Below are 20,759 nucleotides of genomic sequence, written 5' to 3' on the forward strand. Positions count from 1 at the left end.
TCTTTCCTTTAAAGGAGGCATGTTTGGAGTTTTTCGTGTCAAGAGTAGGAGTAAAAGTATTAAAGGTTTAGAAAAGGGTGTATTTTGGTTTTAAATTTCAATTAGACCTAATTTCCTTTTCCATCCCAACTGTTTTTAATTGTCCTCTCCTGTAAAGGAGGCATGTCGACTATTTGGAGTTTTCCGTGTCAAGACTAGGAGTAAAAGTATCTCAGAGGTTTAGAAAAAGGTGTTTTTTGGTTTTAAATTTCAATTAGACCTCATTTCCTTTTCCATCCCAACTGTTTTGAATTGTTCTGTCCTGTAAAGGAGGTATGGCGACTATTTTTGACATGTTTTCCGTGTCAAGAGTAGGAGTAAAAGTATCTCAGAAGTGCACTTTAGAAAAATGTGTATTTTGGTTTTAAATGTCATAATTTCCTTTTCCATCCCAACTGTTTTAACTGCTCTCTCCTGTAAAGGAGGCATGTCGGCTATTTGGAGTTTTTCATGTCAAGAGTCGGAGTAAAAGGTTTAGAAAAAGGTGTATATTGGTTTTAAATTTCAATTAGACCTAATTTCCAACTGTTCTTTTCTAAAAAGCAGGCGTGTCGGCTATTTGGAGTTTTCCGTGTCAAGAGTAGGAGTAAAAGTATCTCAGAGATTTAGAAAAAGGTGTATTTTGCTTTTAAATTTCAATTAGACCTCATTTCCTTTTCCATCCCAACTGTTTATAATCATTCCCTCCTGTAAAGGAGGCATGTTTGTAGTTTTCTGTGTCAAGAGTAGGAGTAAACGCATCTTCGAGGTGCGTCCTTCAAAGACTTAGAACAACATTTCTCTTTTCCATCCCAACTGTTTTTAATTGTTCTCTCCTGTAAAGGAGGCATGGCGACTATTTGGATTTTTCCGTGTCAAGAGTCGCAGTAAAAGTATCTCAGGTTTAGAAAAAGGTGTACATTGGTTTTAAACTGTTTTTAACTGCTCTCTCCTGTAAAGGAGGTGTGTCGGCTATTTGGAGTTTTCCGTGTCAAAAGTAGGAGTAAAAGTATCTCAGAGGTTTAGAAAAGGTGCATTTTGGTTTAAAATTCCAATTAGACCTCGTTTCCTTTTCCATCCCTACTGTTTTTAATTGTTCTTTCCTTTAAAAGGAGGCATGTTTGGAGTTTTTCGTGTCAAGAGTAGGAGTAAAAGTATTAAAGGTTTAGAAAAGGGTGTATTTTGGTTTTAAATTTCAATCAGACCTAATTTCCTTTACCATCCCAACTGTTTTTAATTGTCCTCTTCTGTAAAGGAGGCATGTCGACTATTTGGAGTTTTCCGTGTCAAGACTAGGAGTAAAAGTATCTCAGAGGTTTAGGAAAAAGGTGTTTTTTGGTTTTAAATTTCGATTAGACCTCATTTCCTTTTCCATCCCAACTGTTTTGAATTGTTCTGTCCTGTAAAGGAGGTATGGCGACTATTTTTGACATGTTTTCCGTGTCAAGAGTAGGAGTAAAAGTATCTCAGAGGTGCACTTTAGAAAAAGGTGTATTTTTGGTTTTAAATTTCATAATTTCCTTTTCCATCCCAACTGTTTTTAACTGTTCTCTCCTGTAAAGGAGGCATGTTGACTATTTGGACTTTTCCATGTCAAGAGTAGGAGTAAAAGTATCTCAGGTGTAGAAAAAGGTGTATTTTGGTTTTAAATTTCAATTAGACCTCATTTCCTTTTCCATCCCAACTGTTTTTAATTGTTCTCTCCTGTAAAGGAGGCATGGCGACTATTTTTTAAAATGTTTTCCGTGTCAAGAGTAGGAGTAAAAGTATCTCAGAGGTGCACTTTAGAAAAAGGTGTATTTTTGGTTTTAAATTTCATAATTTCCTTTTCCATCCCAACTGTTTTTAATTGTTCTCTCCTGTAAAGGAGGCATGTTGACTATTTGGAGTTTTCCCTGTCAAGAGTAGGAGTAAAAGTATCTCGGAGGTTTAAAAAAAGGTGTATTTTGGTTTTAAATTTCAATTAGACCTCATGTCCAACTGTTTTCAACTGTTCTCTCCTGTAAAGGAGGTATGTCGGCTATTTGGAGTTTTCCCTGTCAAGAGTAGGAGTAAAAGTATCTCAGAGGTGCACTTTAGAAATATGTGTATTTTGCTTTTAAATTTCATAATTTCCTTTTCCATCCCAACTGTTTTAACCGTTCTCTTCTGTAAAGGAGGCATATTGGTTATTTGGAGTTTTTCATGTCAAGAGTAGGAGTAAAAAAATCTCAGGTTTAGAAAAAGGTGTATTTTGGTTATAAATTTCAATTAAGACCTCATTTCCTTTTCCATTCCAGCTGTTTTTAATTGTCCTCTCCTGTAAAGGAGGCATGTCGACTATTTTTTTAAATGTTTTCCGTGTCAAGAGTAAGTATCTCAGAGGTGCACTTTAGAAAAGGGTGTATTTTTGGTTTTAAATTTCATAATTTCCTTTTCCATCCCAACTGTTTTTAACTGTTCTCTCCTGTAAAGGAGGCATGTTGACTATTTGGAGTTTTCCATGTCAAGAGTCGGAGTAAAAGTATCTCAGGTTTAGAAAAAGGTGTACATTGGTTTTAAATTTCAATTAGACCTCATTTCCAACTGTTTTTAACTGTTCTCTCCTGTAAAGGAGGCATGTCAGCTATTTGGAGTTTTCCGTGTCAAGAGTCGGAGTAAAAGTATCTCAGAGGTTTAGAAAAAGGTGTATTTTGGTTTTAAATTTCAATTAGACCTCATTTCCTTTTCCATCCCAACTGTTTTTAATTGCTCTCTCCTGTAAAGGAGGCATATTGACTATTTGGAGTTTTCCCTGTCAAGAGTAGGAGTAAAAGTATCTCGGAGGTTTAAAAAAAGGTGTATTTTGGTTTTAAATTTCAATTAGACCTCATTTCCAACTGTTTTCAACTGTTCTCTCCTGTAAAGGATGTATGTCGGCTATTTGGAGTTTTCCCTGTCAAGAGTAGGAGTAAAAGTATCTCAGAGGTGCACTTTAGAAATATGTGTATTTTGCTTTTAAATTTCATAATTTCCTTTTCCATCCCAACTGTTTTAACCGTTCTCTTCTGTAAAGGAGGCATATTGGTTATTTGGAGTTTTTCATGTCAAGAGTAGGAGTAAAAAAATCTCAGGTTTAGAAAAAGGTGTATTTTGGTTATAAATTTCAATTAGACCTCATTTCCAACTGTTTTTAACTGTTCTCTCCTGTAAAGGAGGCATGTCAGCTATTTGGAGTTTTCCGTGTCAAGAGCAGGAGTAAAAGTATCTCAGAGGTTTAGAAAAAGGTGTATTTTGGTTTTAAATTTCAATTAGACCTCATTTCCTTTTCTATCCCAACTGTTTTTAATTGTTCTCTCCTGTAAAGGAGGCATGTTGACTATTTGGAGTTTTCCCCGTCAAGAGTCGGAGTAAAAGTATCTCAGGTTTAGAAAAAAGTGTATATTGGTTTTAAATTTAAATTAGACCTACTGCTCTCTCCTGTAAAGGAGGCATGTCGGGCTATTTGGAGTTTTCAGTGTCAAGAGTAGGAGTAAAAGTATCTCAGTGGTTTAGAAAAAGGTGTATTTTGGTTTTAAGTTTCAATTATACCTCATTCCCTTTTCCATCCCAACTGTTTTTAATTGTTCTCTCCTGTAAAGAAGGCATATTTGGAGTTTTCCATGTCAAGAGTAGGAGTAAAAGTATTACAGGTTTAGAAAAAGATGTGTTTTGATTTAAAATGTCAATTAGACCTAATTTCCAACTGTTTTTAATTGTCCTCTCCTGTAAAGGAGGCATGTTTGTAGTTTTCCGTGTCAAGAATAGGAGTAAACGCATCTTCGAGGTGCGTCCTCCAAAGACTTAAAACAACATTTCTCTTTTCCATTCCAAATGTTTTTAATTGTTCTCCCCTGTAAACACGTGTAAGCTATGTGGCAGAGTCATAAGTGGTGAGTAAAAATGACTTCTTTACATTCTACAAAACAGAAAATAATACAACCACAAATGGAGTGTTGTTTCCTTTTTTTGTTGTTGATTTTTTTTCTTTTTATATATATATATCTCCAAGGTTGTCCCTCATGCACATTAGTCTCTATTGGATCTTAACAACTATCATATGGGTCACAAACAATTTATTTGACAATACAACCAACAAAGTTTTCTCCAAAATGGTCCGTATAGATAATTTAAAATCAATACAAAAATAAACAATGAAGTTTGACTTCCCCTTTAAAATAAAAAAAACGAGGAAAAAGGAAAACGTGACAAGAGTATAACACAAGTTTTGTAGCGAATACATGAAATATATGCACGTTGCATCTCATCAATCAATACAAAAAAGAAACAAATGAAGGCAACATTTCTTGGCTGAATTATCTGTGCTGCATCACTATATTAAGGGCATGACGATTAATACATACAGAATGAAAAGCAATATACAAAATTTCAGAGATAAATACATTATTTATAGTTGATATGTTACAAAATGTCCCTCAGTGAGCGCAAGTGTGTGTTGGAACAGAAATATGACAATGTAACTACTTTACGCCTACATTCTCAATGGATTTTTTTGTCTTTTTTATTTATTTGATTTTTTTTAACATTTTTTTTCTTTCTTGGTGTCGATCTAAAAGAACATGAAAAAGACAGATGTATAAATATTTAGCACAAGTTTGGCAATATCACAATAGTCTACAATTCTTTTGTGTGTGTGTGTGTGTGTGTGTGTGTGTTTGTTCAAACCACATAGAAAACACAGAAGGGCGTCGGAGCTTCTAGAAGGAGGGAGGCTGCTCCTCTTCGCCAAGAAACAGACTTTCACAGTAGCCTAGGAATGCGTTAATATACAGTGCTAGCAAAAAGGTTGGGGGAAAAACATGGCGGTCACCGCGCCGTCGGCACCGGAAGAGACGATCGGGCATGGACGTCACTTCCTGTGGCGCGAAGACGACGTCCATTTTTTTTTTATTTTTTTTTTTCGACGAGCTTTGCCGTCGTGTTCTGTGATATTTCAATGTTTAATGATTGTTTTGTACTAATAAAACACATCGGAATAAAAAAGGGAACACGAATACACACATGATCATGGGGTAGGATTTAAAAAAAAAAACGATGTAGTATCGCCACATTTATTAAAATTGGACGTCACTTCCTGTGGCGCGAAGACGACGTCCATTTTTTATTTTTTTTACGACGACCTTTGCCGTCGTGTTCTGTGATATTTCAATGTTTAATGATTGTTTTGTACTAATAAAACACATCGGAATAAAAAAGGGAACACGAATATACACATGATCATGGGGTAGGATTTTAAAAAAAAAAACGATGTAGTATCGCCACATTTTAAACAACTTTCCCTGTCATGCCAGTAAATGACACACGGGGGCGGATTTATTTATTAAAATTGGACGTCACTTCCTGTGGCGCGAAGACGACGTCCATTTTTTATTTTTTATTTTTTTTACGACGACCTTTGCCGTCGTGTTCTGTGATATTTCAATGTTTAATGATTGTTTTGTACTAATAAAACACATCGGAATAAAAAAGGGAACACGAATATACACATGATCATGGGGTAGGATTAAAAAAAAAAAACGATGTAGTATCGCCACATTTTAAACAACTTTCCCTGTCATGCCAGTAAATGACACACGGGGGCGGATTTATTTATTAAAATTGGACGTCACTTCCTGTGGCGCGAAGACGACGTCCATTTTTTATTTTTTATTTTTTTTTAGACGACCTTTGCCGTCGTGTTCTGTGATATTTCAATGTTTAATGATTGTTTTGTACTAATAAAACACATCGGAATAAAAAAGGGAACACGAATATACACATGATGATGGGGTAGGATTTAAAAAAAAAAACGATGTAGTATCGCCACATTTTAAACTTTCCCTGTCATGCCAATAAATGACACACGGGGGCGGATTTATTTATTAAAATTGGACGTCACTTCCTGTGGCGCGAAGACGACGTCCATTTTTTTTATTTTGACGAGCTTTGCCGTCGTGTTCTGTGATATTTCAATGTTTAATGATTGTTTTGTACTAATAAAACACATCGGAAAAAAAAAGGGACCACGAAAATACACATGATCATGGGGTAGGATTTAAAAAAAAAAACGATGTAGTATCGCCACATTTATTAAAATTGGACGTCACTTCCTGTGGCGCGAAGACGACGTCCATTTTTTATTTTTTATTTTTTTTACGACGACCTTTGCCGTCGTGTTCTGTGATAGTTCAATGTTTAATGATTGTTTTGTACTAATAAAACACATCGGAATAAAAAAGGGAACACGAATATACACATGACCATGGGGTAGGATAAAAAAAAAAACGATGTAGTATCGCCACATTTTAAACAACTTTCCCTGTCATGCTAGTAAATGACACACGGGGGCGGATTTATTTATTAAAATTGGACGTCACTTCCTGTGGCGCGAAGACGACGTCCATTTTTTATTTTTTATTTTTTTTTACGACGACCTTTGCCGTCGTGTTCTGTGATATTTCAATCTTTAATGATTGTTTTGTACTAATAAAACACAGCGGAATAAAAAAGGGAACACGAATATACACATGATCATGGGGTAGGATTAAAAAAAAAAATGATGTAGTATCGCCACATTTTAAACAACTTTCCCTGTCATGCCAATAAATGACACACGGGGGCGGATTTAATTATTAAAATGTCGATCTATTTTTCTTTTAAACAAGGCACTTACTGTAACTCTAATCTATATGCGGCCTTTTAAATGGTCAGTGATGTAAATAAAGTAGTAAAAAAAAATTGATTTCTTTGCCATTTAAGGCTGCTGAGCACATCGTTCTGTACGGTTTCAAAATAAACACTTGTTTCATAAATAACGTTTGCTTACTTAATGTGACATTGTTATTCAAATAAAGATGACAAAAAAAAAAGAAAAGAAAACCACGGTATTACCTTTGTTTTAAGCGGCGACGTGCTCAATCATGGCTGCCGTAAAGGAGGAAGTGTCGCGGTCTTCGCGCATGCGCGGACCGACGGGGCGGTGACAATGGCGGGAAAACACACTTGCTTTAAAAAGGAAGCTCTAGACGTGGAAGTACATCATCATCATCATCATCATCATCATGAACGGAGCAGTGCTTCTGTACACATCATCAGTGTGCTTGTCGACTCCAACGGGATTCTTCTCCTTTTCTTCATGACATTTTTTCTAGCTACAATAAATTACAAAATTTAAGTTAAAATGCAGGAATGAAACATGGCCCCCCCAGCTTTTCTCTTCCCCCCCCTCGCCTTTTTTTTTAGGATCAATATCATTTCCAGTTGACACGGTCTTGGCCCCGGTGTTTTTCTCCCCCCTCGCCCCCCGCACACGTTTAAAAATACAACAACAACAAAAAAAAGTCACATTATAAAGTTGGAACAGGGAGGGGGGGGGCAAAGAAGTTGATATTGGCAAGTGTTACTGTACATCAGTGTGGTTTTTTTTTGTTTTTTTTTTACTGTACAACGCAGAGTCCCTTCCAGTATTGAATGCGTATACAAAATAAACCCTTCATCATCATCACGTGTCCTCGTCAGGGGTGGAGGAGGAGGGGGGTGGCGAGGGTCACACCAAAAAATTAAAAAAAAAAAGTCCCAGGAAGAAAAAAAAAAAAAAAAAAAAAAAATCCTCCTCACGAAATCCTTTTTCTCTTCGGGGGGGCAAAGGTTAAAAGTCATTTTGACATTTTTTTCATATTTTTTTTTTTAAACCTCCATCTTTAAAAACAGAACAAGCAGTCGATTATACATTATACACCAGCCGTGTGCCGAGAGAGAGGGGGGGGCGGGCGAGGGGGGGGGGGGGGGCGGGCTTGTCCCGGTAAAAGTGGTGGACTGGCGTTCAAAAAGTGCATTTTTTTTTTTTTTTTTACATGGGCGGGACCACGAGGCCGGACATGGCTGAAGGAGAAGAAAGAGGTGATTAGTTGGGAGTCAGCTTGAAACATTGCTGGAAATAAATGTGAAACATGAAATATTCTAGTGTGTGTGTGTAGGTGTGTAGGTGTGTTCTTGTATTTCTACCCTTCTTGAGACATCGACAAGGAAAAGTAGCGTCCATATGAGGAGGTGTGAACAGGTGATGACATAAATCATCATTTGCATCTAATAGAGAATGTCTCATTTGCACCCCTGCTGGTCAAAATGAGGGCGGTCTCAAAAAGGAGGGATTTTCCAAAAACTGTGTGTCGGTTATAAAAGTGCTCCCCCTCTGGTCAACGTATGAAATAACAAGTGTGTGTAAAAAATTTTAAGTGTGCCCCCTCTGGCCAACATACGTATAACAAGTGTGTGTAAAAATGTTAAGTGCTCCCCCTCTGGTTGACATATGTAATAACAAGTGAGTGTAAAAATGTTAAGTGCTCCCCCTCTAGTCAACATATGAAATAACAAGTGTGTGTAAAAATGTTAAGTGCTCCCCCTCTGGCTAACATATGAAATAACAAGTGTGTGTAAAAAAATTTAAAAGTGCTCCCCCTCTGGTCAACATATGAAATAACAAAGTTTGTGTAAAAATTTGAAGTGATCCGCCTCTGGCCAACATATGTAATAACAAGTGTGTGTAAAAATGTTAAGTGCTCCCCCTCTGGTCAACATATGAATTAAGAAGTGTGTATAAAAAAATTGAAGTGCTCCCCCTCTGGCCAACATATGAAATAACAAGTGTGTGTAAAAATGTTAAGTGCTCCCCCTCTGGTCAACATATGAAATAACAAGTGTGTGTAAAAATGTTAAGTGCTCCCCCTCTGGCCAACATATGAAATAACAAGTGTGTGTACAAATGTTAAGTGCTCCCCCTCTGGTTGACATATGTAATAACAAGTGAGTGTAAAAATGTTAAGTGCTCCCCCTCTGGTCAACATATGAAATAAGAAGTGTGTATAAAAAATTTAAGTGCTCCCCCTCTGGCCAACATATGAAATAACAAGTGTGTGTAAAAATTTGAAGTGCTCCCCCTCTGGTCAACATATGAAATAACAAGTGTGTGTAAAAATGTTATGTGCTCCCCCTCTGGTCGACATATATGATAACAAGTGAGTATAAAAATGTTAAATGCTCCCCCGCTGGTCAACATATGTAATAACAAGTGTGTGTAAAAATGTTAAGTGCTCCCCCTCTGGCCAACATATGAAATAACAAGTGTGTGTAAAAATGTTAAGTGCTCCCCCTCTGGTCAACATATGAAACAACAAGTGTGTGTAAAAATGTTAAGTGCTCCCCCTCTGGTCAATGTATGCAATAACAAGTGTGTGTAAAAATTTGAAATGCTCCCCCTCTGGTCAACATATGTAATAACATGTGTGTGTAAAAATTTGAAGTGCTCCCCCTCTGACCAACATATGAAATAACAAGTGTGTGTAAAAAATGTTAAGTGCTCCTTCTGTGGTCAACATATGAAATAACAAGTGTGTGTAAAAAATTTAAAAGTGCTCCCCCTCTGGTCAACATATGAAATAACAAGTGTGTGTAAAAAAAATCAAAAGTGCCCCCTTTGGTCAAAATTTATTAAAAAAAAAAAAATATGTATATAGATACATACTGTAATAACCTGAAGTAAATAATGAAGATTAAAAACTAATTACAAACAAAAAATGTAAAAAAAAATAACCTTTTTTTAAATTTTTGCATAGTATGTATATATTATGAATGTTGTAAATACACATCTTTATATATCTAGAAAGGGTGGTCCTAAAGAGGGAGGCATTTTTCGGAGGTCTCAAGAAGGTAAGAAATACAAGAGTGTGTGTGTGTGTGTGTGTGTGTGTGTGTGTGTGTGTGTGTGTGTGTGTGTGTGTGTGTGTGTGTGTGTGTGTGCGTGTGTGTGTAATGGAACTTTCCAGTGAGTAACCCGTATCGCTACTTTTTAATCAGGTTCCGCATGTTGGTTTGTCGCGGGGCTTTTAGTAAAAAAACATGTTTGTAACGCCTTCAAAACGCCGACTTCCTGTTTAGGCCACGCCTCCGACAGTCACAGTGTATGTAGCGGGCGTCCGACATACAAACATTCATACAGCTATCGTCTCGTAACAATCTCCAATTAACATTTTCCATACATTGCAAGAATCGTTTTGAATCGAGAATCAAATGAAAAGGAATCAAATTGCGTTGTCAGCATACAGCGATTGTCTCGTAACAGTACAATTAAATACAATACTCACGCTTTCATTTCATTGCTGTCACTAATGCGACGTTATCGTATGTCAAACATAACGTAATATATTGCCTGAATCGTTTTGAATCGAGAATCAAAATAAAAGGAATCAAATTGCCTTGTCAGCATACAGCGATTGTCTCGTAACAGTACAATTAAATACGATACTCTTGCTTTCATTTCATTATTGTCACTGATGCGACATTCTTGTATGTGAAATTATTAGATTTTTATACCACGTAATATATTGCAAGAATTGTTTTAATTTGGAGAATCAAATTAAAAGGAATCGGATTGCCTTGTCAGCATACAGCGATTGTCTCGTAACAGTACAATTAAAAACAATACTCACGCTTTCATTTCGTTGTTGTCACTAATGCGATGTTCTCGTATGTCAAACATATTGCCTGAAGCGTTTAGAATCGAGAGTCAAATTAAAATGAATCAAATTGCCTTGTCAGCATACAGCGACTGTCTCGTAACAGTACAATTAAATACAATATTATCAAATATTACCACTGAAACCAGTATTCCTACTCTTGATTTTAATCATATTTAATCATTATTTCTAACAGGTTAATAACCTCAAATTATATGAAATAAATTATAAATAAACATTAATTACGTAATAAATTCATAAAAATGAATAAAGAATATTCACAGTGTTAAAATGAAATACATCTAATTAAATAATACATGTTTCTTAAATAAACCATCGATAAAATGTAAGCGCAGCTTCTCCATTTTAGTCATAATTTTTGCGCTAAACTTCTGTAAGACTTTAGCACCTGACTTCTTCTGTTTGTTTGATGTTGTCAGTACTGCCACAAGTGGTGGAACATGGTATTACAACTGAGCACTGGTACTTTGTGGTTAAGACAGACTTTTACAATATTTGCCACAAACAGACTATAAACTGGTGAGAACCGGAATTATTCGGTGATTATTTCCTTCATAAAAACTTCTAATAAGAAAATAGTGAATTAGTGAAGTGAATTATATTTATATAGCGCTTTTTCTCTAGTGACTCAAAGCACTTTTACATAGTGAAACCCGATATCTGAGTTACATTTAAACCAGCGTGGGTGGCACTGGGGGTAGAGCAGGTGGGTAAAGTGTCTTGCCCAAGGACACGACGGCAGTGACTAGGATGGCGGGAAGCGGGGATCGAACCTGGAACCCTCAAGTTGCTGGCACGGGCCACTCTACCAACCGAGCCGTACCGCTCCTAAGTCTAAGTCTAAATAAACGATCAATAAAATGTAAGCGCAAATGAAAATACAGCTTCACCATTTTAGTCATAATTTTTGCGCTAAAATTCTGTAAGACTTTAGCACCTGACTTCTTCTGTTTGTTTGATGTTGTCAGTACTGCCACAAGTGGTGGAACATGGTATTACAACTGAGCACAGCTAGGTACTTTGTGGTTAAGACAGACTTTTGCAATATTTGCCAGAAACAGACTATAAACTGGTGAGAACCGGACTTATTCGGTGATTATTTCCTTCTTAAAAACTTCTAATAAGAAAATAGTGAATTAGTGAAGTGAATTATATTTATATAGCGCTTTTTCTCTAGTGAAACCCAATATCTGAGTTACATTTAAAGCAGCGTGGGTGGCACTGGGGGTAGAGCAGGTGGGTAAAGTGTCTTGCCCAAGGACACGACGACAGTGACTAGGATGGCGGGAGGAGGGATCGAACCTGGAACCCTCAAGTTGCTGGCACGGGCCACTCTACCAACCGAGCCGTACCGCTCCTAAGTCTAAGTCTAAATAGACGATCAATAAAATGTAAGCGCAAATGAAAATACATCTTCTCCATTTTAGTCATAATTTTTGCGCTAAAATTCTGTAAGACTTTAGGACCCGACTTCTTCTGTTTGTTTGATGTTGTCATTACTGCCACAAGTGGTGGAACATGGTATTACAACTGAGCACTGGTACTTTCTGGTTAAGACAGACTTTTGCAATATTTGCCAGAAACAGACTATAAACTGGTGAGAACCGGACTTATTCGGTGATTATTTCGTCCATAAAAATTTCTAAGAAGAGAATAGTGAATTAGTGAAGTGAATTACATTTATATAGCGCTTTTTCTCTAGTGACTCAAAGCGCTTTTACATAGTGAAACCCGATATCTGAGTTACATTTAAACCAGCGTGGGTGGCACTGGGGGTAAAGCAGGTGGGTAAAGTGTCTTGCCCAAGGACACGACGGCAGTGACTAGGATGGCGGGAGCGGGGATCGAACCTGGAACCCTCAAGTTGCTGGCACGGGCCACTCTACCAACCGAGCCGTACCGCTCCTCGGTCTAAGTCTAAATAAACTATCAATAAAATGTAAGCGCAAATGAAAATACAGCTTCTCCATTTTAGTCATAATTTTTGCGCTAAAATCCTGTAAGACTTTAGGACCTGACTTCTTCTGTTTGTTTGATGTTGTCATTACTGCCACAAGTGGTGGAACATGGTATTACAACTGAGCACAGCTAGGTACTTTCTGGTTAAGACAGACTTTTGCAATATTTGCCAGAAACAGACTATAAACTGGTGAGAACCGGACTTATTCGGTGATTATTTCCTTCATAAAAACTTCTAATAAGAAAATAGTGAATTAGTGAAGTGAATTATATTTATATAGCGCTTTTTCTCTAGTGAAACCCAATATCTGAGTTACATTTAAAGCAGCGTGGGTGGCACTGGGAGCAGGTGGGTGAAGTGTCTTGCAGTGACTAGGATGGCGGAAGTGCGGCATCGAACCTGGAACCCTCAAGTTGCTGGCACGGCCGCTCTACCAACCGAGACTTTTGAGACACGTCTTTAAGTCGCTTATTTCTAGTTCTCGGTTAATTTCCGACGTGCGTCGTCAAAGGAAGTAACGACGCTTCGCTCCATTTGGGAGTGTGTTGGTTCGTCGCCACATCAATATTAAGCCCCGCCCCCCAATCCCCTCTTCATTTATGAGCGCTCTCCGAGATGATCAAAGGTATCTTTCCGTCCGCTTCGCTGACCATCTGTTCGGGACATCATTAGCGTCGGCGCTCCACCCCGGCGTGCGCCGCTTGCGCGCGTTTGAACAATTAGGCGGCCGGCGAAGTGGCGGCGGTGATGTACGACGATATTTGGCGGCGAGTGTGTTCGTCGAGTCATGCTTGGAACGCTTTTAAGTTTGCCAGCGCAGATGATGATGGCGGCGAGGCACCGCTCATTAATTTCTGCACAACATGTATTAATAAGTAGGAACGTGTAGCAAGATGAACTTTAATTTCCCACTTCATTAAGCCCCGTGTTATTAATCTTGGGGCGCCGCTTGTTTCCACACCAATCCTGGCGGCGCTGACAAAACCTAATAAACATAATTAGCCAAACAATTGTGGCCAGGGTCTTTCGGAAGGGGGGATCATCCTTGCACCGGGAGTCCACATGTAAGATGAGTGGCGTGTGAGTGTGTGTGTGCGTGTGTGCGTGTGTGTGTGTGTGTGTGTGTGTGTGTGAGGTGTAAATTGGCCTGTCAAAATGCAAATATGTGTAATGATTAATCCCTCACCAAACCGGACAGAGGCCTGAGCAGCGGTATCTGACCAGTAGTCCGTGGGGAAAGGATGAGGGGGTGAGGGGGGCTCACCTTGCAGTCCGTTGCCGTTGGCGCTGGTGCAGGAGGGGGGTGGGGAGGCCTGAGGTCGGACCACAGGGGCGAAGGCGCTCTTTTGTTTAACTGCGGAGACGACAGGGAGGGGAGGGGGGCAGCGGGGCGGGTGAGAGTGAGAACGTGCTGGGGGAGGGGGGTGGGGGGTGGGGGGTGGGGGGTCCAGGCAAGGCTGGGGGGAACGTCACTGCCGGGTCGAGGCGGGCGGTATTTACTCGCCCCCCCTCATCAACTACTTGAAATAAACACCCAGTGGATACTCACCTTCACCTGGTGTCCACTCTAGTGGACATTTGGCCCATTTTATCCCCCTTAAAGGTGTAACTCTGACAAAAGAGTAGATCAATAACAAACGTCCACTGCAGTGGACGTTTCAATGATTTTATTCCTAAAATGTGTAACTCTGACAAAAGAATAGATACAATAACAAATGTCCACTGTAGTGGACATTTGGCCCATTTCTATCCCCCTTAAAGGTGTAACTCTGACAAAAAAATGGACCAATAACAAACGTCCAATAACAAACGTCCACTGTAGTGGACATTTGGCGCATTTTTATCCCCCTTAAAGGTGTAACTCTGACAAAAGAGTAGACCAGTAACAAATGTCCACTGTAGTGGACATTTGGCCCATTTCTATCCCCCTTAAAGGTGTAACTCTGACAAAAGAGTAGACCAGTAACAAACGTCCAATAACAAATGTCCACTGTAGTGGACATTTGGCCCATTTCTATTCCCCTTAAAGGTGTAACTCTGACAAAAGAGTAGACCAGTAACAAATGTCCACTGTAGTGGACATTTGGCCCATTTCTATCCCCCTTAAAGGTGTAACTCTGACAAAAGAGTAGACCAGTAACAAATGTCCACTGTAGTGGACATTTGGCCCATTTCTATCCCCCTTAAAGGTGTAACTCTGACAAAAGAGTAGACCAGTAACAAACGTCCAATAACAAATGTCCACTGTAGTGGACATTTGGCCCATTTCTATCCCCCTTAAAGGTGTAACTCTGACAAAAGAGTAGACCAGTAACAAACGTCCAATAACAAATGTCCACTGTAGTGGACATTTGGCCCATTTCTATCCCCCTTAAAGGTGTAACTCTGACAAAAGAGTAGACCAATGACAAACGTCCAATAACAAACGTCCACTGTAGTGGACATTTGGCCCATTTTTATCCCCCTTAAAGGTGTAACTCTGACAAAAGAATAGATACAATAACAAACGTCCACTGTAGTGGACATTTGGCCCATTTCTATCGCCCTTAAAGGTGTAACTCTGACAAAAGAGTAGACCAATGACAAACATCCACTGTAGTGGACATTTGGCCCATTTCTATCCCCCTTAAAGGTGTAACTCTGACAAAAGAATAGATACAATAACAAACGTCCACTGTAGTGGACATTTGGCCCATTTCTATCCCCCTTAAAGGTGTAACTCTGACAAAAGAGTAGACCAATAACAAACGTCCACTGTAGTGGACATTTGGCCCATTTCTATCCCCCTTAAAGGTGTAACTCTGACAAAAGAATAGATACAATAACAAACGTCCACTGTAGTGGACATTTGGCCCATTTTTATCCCCCTTAAAGGTGTAACTCTGACAAAAGAGTAGACCAATAACAAACGTCCACTGCAGTGGACATTTCAATTATTTTATTACTAGAATGTGTAACTCTGACAAAAGAATAGATACAATAACAAATGTCCACTGTAGTGTACATTTGGCCCATTTCTATCCCCCTTAAAGGTGTAACTCTGACAAAAGAATAGACCAATAACAAACGTCCAGTAACAAACGTCCACTGTAGTGGACATTTGGCCCATTTCCATCCCCCTTAAAGGTGTAACTCTGACAAAAGAGTAGACCAATAACAAACGTCCACTGTAGTGGACATTTGGCCCGTTTTTATCCCCCTTAAAGGTGTAACTCTGACAAAAGAATAGATACAATAACAAACGTCCACTGTAGTGGACATTTGGCCCATTTTTATCCCCCTTAAAGGTGTAACTCTGACAAAAGAGTAGACCAATAACAAACGTCCACTGCAGTGGACATTTCAATTATTTTATTACTAGAATGTGTAACTCTGACAAAAGAATAGATACAATAACAAATGTCCACTGTAGTGTACATTTGGCCCATTTCTATCCCCTTTAAAGGTGTAACTCTGACAAAAGAATAGACCAATAACAAACGTCCAGTAACAAACGTCCACTGTAGTGGACATTTGGCCCATTTCCATCCCCCTTAAAGGTGTAACTCTGACAAAAGAGTAGACCAATAACAAACGTCCACTGTAGTGGACATTTGGCCCGTTTTTATCCCCCTTAAAGGTGTAACTCTGACAAAAGAATAGATACAATAACAAACGTCCACTGTAGTGGACATTTGGCCCATTTCTATCCCCCTTAAAGGTGTAACTCTGACAAAAGAATAGATACAATAACAAACGTCCACTGGAGTGGACATTTGGCCCATTTTTATCCCCCTTAAAGGTGTAACTCTGACAAAAGAGTAGACCAATGACAAACGTCCACTGCAGTGGACATATCAATGATTTTATTCCTAAAATGTGTAACTAAGACAAAAGAATAGATACAATAACAAACGTCCACTGTAGTGGACATTTGGCCCATTTCTATCCCCCTTAAAGGTGTAACTCTGACAAAAGAGTAGACCAATGACAAACATCCAATAACAAACGTCCACTGTAGTGGACATTTGGCCCATTTTTATCCCCCTTAAAGGTGTAACTCTGACAAAAGAATAGACCAATGACAAACGTCCACTGTAGTGGACATTTGGCCCATTTCTATCGCCCTTAAAGGTGTAACTCTGACAAAAGAGTAGACCAATGACAAACGTCCACTGCAGTGGACATTTCAATTATTTTATTACTAGAATGTGTAACTCTGACAAAAGAATAGACCAATGACAAACGTCCACTGTAGTGGACATTTGGCCCATTTTTATCCCCCTTAAAGGTGTAACTCTGACAAAAGAGTAGACCAATGACAAACGTCCACTGTAGTGGACATTTGGCCCATTTCTAACCCCTTTAAATGTGCAACTCTGACAAAAGAATAGACCAATGACAAACGTCCACTGTAGTGGACATTTGGCCCACTTTTATCCCCCTTAAAGGTGTAACTCTGACAAAAGAATAGACCAATAACAAACGTCCACTGCAGTGGACATTTCAATGATTTTATTCCTAAAATGTGTAACTAAGACAAAAGAATAGATACAATAACAAACGTCCACTGTAGTGGACATTTGGCCCACTTTTATCCCCCTTAAAGGTGTAACTCTGACAAAAGAATAGACCAATAACAAACGTCCAATAACAAATGTCCACTGTAGTGGACATTTGGCCCATTTTTATCCCCCTTAAAGGTGTAACTCTGACAAAAGAATAGACCAATAACAAACGTCCACTGCAGTGGACATTTCAATGATTTTATTCCTAAAATGTGTAACTAAGACAAAAGAATAGATACAATAACAAACGTCCACTGTAGTGGACATTTGGCCCATTTATATCCGCCTTAAAGGTGTAACTCTGACAAAAGAGTAGACCAATGACAAACGTCCACTGAAGTGGACATTTGGCTTTTATCACAAAAGGGGTGATTTTATTCTTAAAATGTGTAACCCTGACAAAGGGACAGATACAAAAACAAACGTCCACTGCAGTGGACATTTGGGCAATTTTATTCTTAAAATGTGTAACTCGGACGAAGGAAATCGATACACACAAGTGTCCACTCCAGTGGACATTTGTGTTTTGCATAGTAACGCCAAAAACAAGCGTGCGTTGTAGTGGACATTTGTGTTTTGCACAAAAGGGCGACTTTGTTTTCAAAATGTGTAACTCTGACAAAATGAATAGACCAATAACAAACGTCCACTGCAGTGGACATTTGGGTGATTTTATTCTTGAAATGTGCAACTCTGACAAAAAAATAGATACAATAACAAACGTCCACTGAAGTGGACATTTGTGTTTGATTTTTATTCCCCTCAAAAGGTATAACTCTGACAAAAAAAATAGACCAATGACAAACGTCCACTGCAGTGGACATTTGGGCGATTTTATACTTAAAATGTGTAACTCGGAGAAAGGGAATAGATTCAAAAACAAACGTCCACTGCAGTGGACATTTGTGTTCCCCCCCTCAAAATGTGTAGCTCTGAAAAAAGAAATAAGACTAATAACAAACGTCCACTCCAGTGGACACTTGTGTTTTGCATAGTAGCACCAAAAACGAGCGTCCGTTGTAGTGGACATTTGCGTTTGATTCCTCCCCGCACTCCTTAAAGTGTAACTCTGGCAAAATAAATAGACCAATAACAAACGTGTACTGCAGTGGACATTTGTGTTTGATTGTTCCCCCTTAAATGTGTAACTCTGACAAAAGAAATAGACCACTGACAAACGTCCACTGCAGTGGACATCTGTGTGTAATTCTCCCCCCCCCCCCTCAAAACTAAAGAAATAGATCCAAAAACACACGTCCACTGTAATGGACATTTGGGTGTTATTTTCCCACCCTCAAAATGTGTAACTCTGACAAAAGAAATAGACCAAATCAAGTGTCCACTGCAGTGGACATTTGTGTTTTGCATAGTAGCGCCAAAAACGAGCGTCCAATGTAGTGGACATTTGGCTTTTGCACAAAAAGGAAGTTTTTATTCTTAAAATGTGTATCTCTGACAAATGAAATAGACCAAATCAAGTGTCCACTCCAGTGGACATTTCTGTTTTACATAGTAGCGCCAAAAACAAGCGTCCACTGTAGTGGACATTTGACTTTTATCACAAAAGGGTGATTTTATTCTTAAAATGTGTAACTCTGACAAATGAAATAGACTAAAAGCAAGCGTCCACTGCAGTGGACATTTGTGTTTTGCATAGTAGCGCCAAAAACAAGCGTCCACTGTAGTGGACAATTTACTTTTATCACAAAAGGGTAATTTTATTCTTCAAATGTGTAACTCTGACAAATGAAATAGACCAAATCAAGTGTCCACTGCAGTGGACATTTGTGTTTTACATATTAGCGCCAAAAACAAGCGTCCACTGTAGTGGACATTTGACTTTTATCACAAAAGGGTGATTTTATTCCTAAAATGTGTAACTCTGACAAATGAAATAGACTAAAAGCAAGCGTCCACTTCGGTGGACATTTGTGTTTTACATAGTAGCGCCAAAAACAAGCGTCCATTGTAGTGGACATTTGACTTTTATCACAAAAGGGTGATTTTAGTCTTAAAATGTGTAACTCTGACAAATGAAATAGACTAAAAGCAAGTGTCCACTGCAGTGGACATTTGTGTTTTACATATTAGCGCCAAAAACAAGCGTCCACTGTAGTGGACATTTGACTTTTATCACAAAAGGGTGATTTTATTCCTAATATGTGTAACTCTGACAAATGAAATAGACTAAAAGCAAGCGTCCACTTCGGTGGACATTTGTGTTTTACATAGTAGCGCCAAAAACAAGCGTCCATTGTAGTGGACATTTGACTTTTATCACAAAAGGGTGATTTTAGTCTTAAAATGTGTAACTCTGACAAATGAAATAGACTAAAAGCAAGTGTCCACTGCAGTGGACATTTGTGTTTTACATATTAGCGCCAAAAACAAGCGTCCACTGTAGTGGACATTTGGCTTTTGCACAAAAGGGTGATTTTATTCTTAAAATGTGTAACTCTGACAAATGAAATAGACTAAAAGCAAGTGTCCACTGCAGTGGACATTTGTGTTTTACATAGTAGCGCCAAAAACAAGCGTCCACTGTAGTGGACATTTGACTTTTATCACAAAAGGGTGATTTTATTCCTAAAATGTGTAACTCTGACAAATGAAATAGACTAAAAGCAAGCGTCCACTGCAGTGGACATTTGTGTTTTACATAGTAGCGCCAAAAACAAGCGTCCACTGTAGTGGACATTTGACTTTTATCACAAAAGGGTGATTTTATTCTTAAAATGTGTAACTCTGACAAATGAAATAGACTAAAAGCAAGTGTCCACTGCAGTGGACATTTGTGTTTTACATAGTAGCGCCAAAAACAAGCGTCCATTGTAGTGGACATTTGACTTTTATCACAAAAGGGTGATTTTAGTCTTAAAATGTGTAACTCTGACAAATGAAATAGACTAAAAGCAAGTGTCCACTGCAGTGGACATTTGTGTTTTACATATTAGCGCCAAAAACAAGCGTCCACTGTAGTGGACATTTGACTTTTATCACAAAAGGGTGATTTTATTCCTAATATGTGTAACTCTGACAAATGAAATAGACTAAAAGCAAGCGTCCACTTCGGTGGACATTTGTGTTTTACATAGTAGCGCCAAAAACAAGCGTCCATTGTAGTGGACATTTGACTTTTATCACAAAAGGGTGATTTTAGTCTTAAAATGTGTAACTCTGACAAATGAAATAGACTAAAAGCAAGTGTCCACTGCAGTGGACATTTGTGTTTTACATATTAGCGCCAAAAACAAGCGTCCACTGTAGTGGACATTTGGCTTTTGCACAAAAGGGTGATTTTATTCTTAAAATGTGTAACTCTGACAAATGAAATAGACTAAAAGCAAGTGTCCACTGCAGTGGACATTTGTGTTTTACATAGTAGCGCCAAAAACAAGCGTCCACTGTAGTGGACATTTGACTTTTATCACAAAAGGGTGATTTTATTCCTAAAATGTGTAACTCTGACAAATGAAATAGACTAAAAGCAAGCGTCCACTGCAGTGGACATTTGTGTTTTACATAGTAGCGCCAAAAACAAGCGTCCACTGTAGTGGACATTTGACTTTTATCACAAAAGGGTGATTTTATTCTTAAAATGTGTAACTCTGACAAATGAAATAGACTAAAAGCAAGTGTCCACTGCAGTGGACATTTGTGTTTTACATAGTAGCGCCAAAAACAAGCGTCCATTGTAGTGGACAT

The 20,759-nt window shown here is 38.5% G+C and overlaps 1 protein-coding gene across 4 annotated transcripts in view; it reads right to left on the minus strand.

Moving 5' to 3' along the window:
* Positions 1-5,950: 5,950 nt before the first annotated feature.
* The window catches only part of ebf3b (EBF transcription factor 3b), a 353,021-nt gene continuing 338,212 nt past the window's right edge, over positions 5,951-20,759 (minus strand). For 2 of the 4 annotated variants that reach the window (XM_061968091.1, XM_061968083.1), the window contains exons 15-16: positions 13,772-13,861; positions 5,951-7,896 (exon numbers count right to left, since the gene is read on the minus strand). In XM_061968091.1, the coding sequence (XP_061824075.1) occupies positions 7,865-7,896; positions 13,772-13,861 (122 nt within the window). In that variant the 3' untranslated portion in view covers positions 5,951-7,864. Of the gene's footprint in view, positions 7,897-13,693; positions 13,862-20,759 lie in introns of all 4 variants that reach the window. The other 2 variants (XM_061968075.2, XM_061968066.1) reach the window with 1 other exon arrangement.

The sequence above is a fragment of the Nerophis lumbriciformis genome, linkage group LG02, assembly GCF_033978685.3.
Source record: "Nerophis lumbriciformis linkage group LG02, RoL_Nlum_v2.1, whole genome shotgun sequence".
Lineage (NCBI taxonomy): Eukaryota > Metazoa > Chordata > Actinopteri > Syngnathiformes > Syngnathidae > Nerophis > Nerophis lumbriciformis.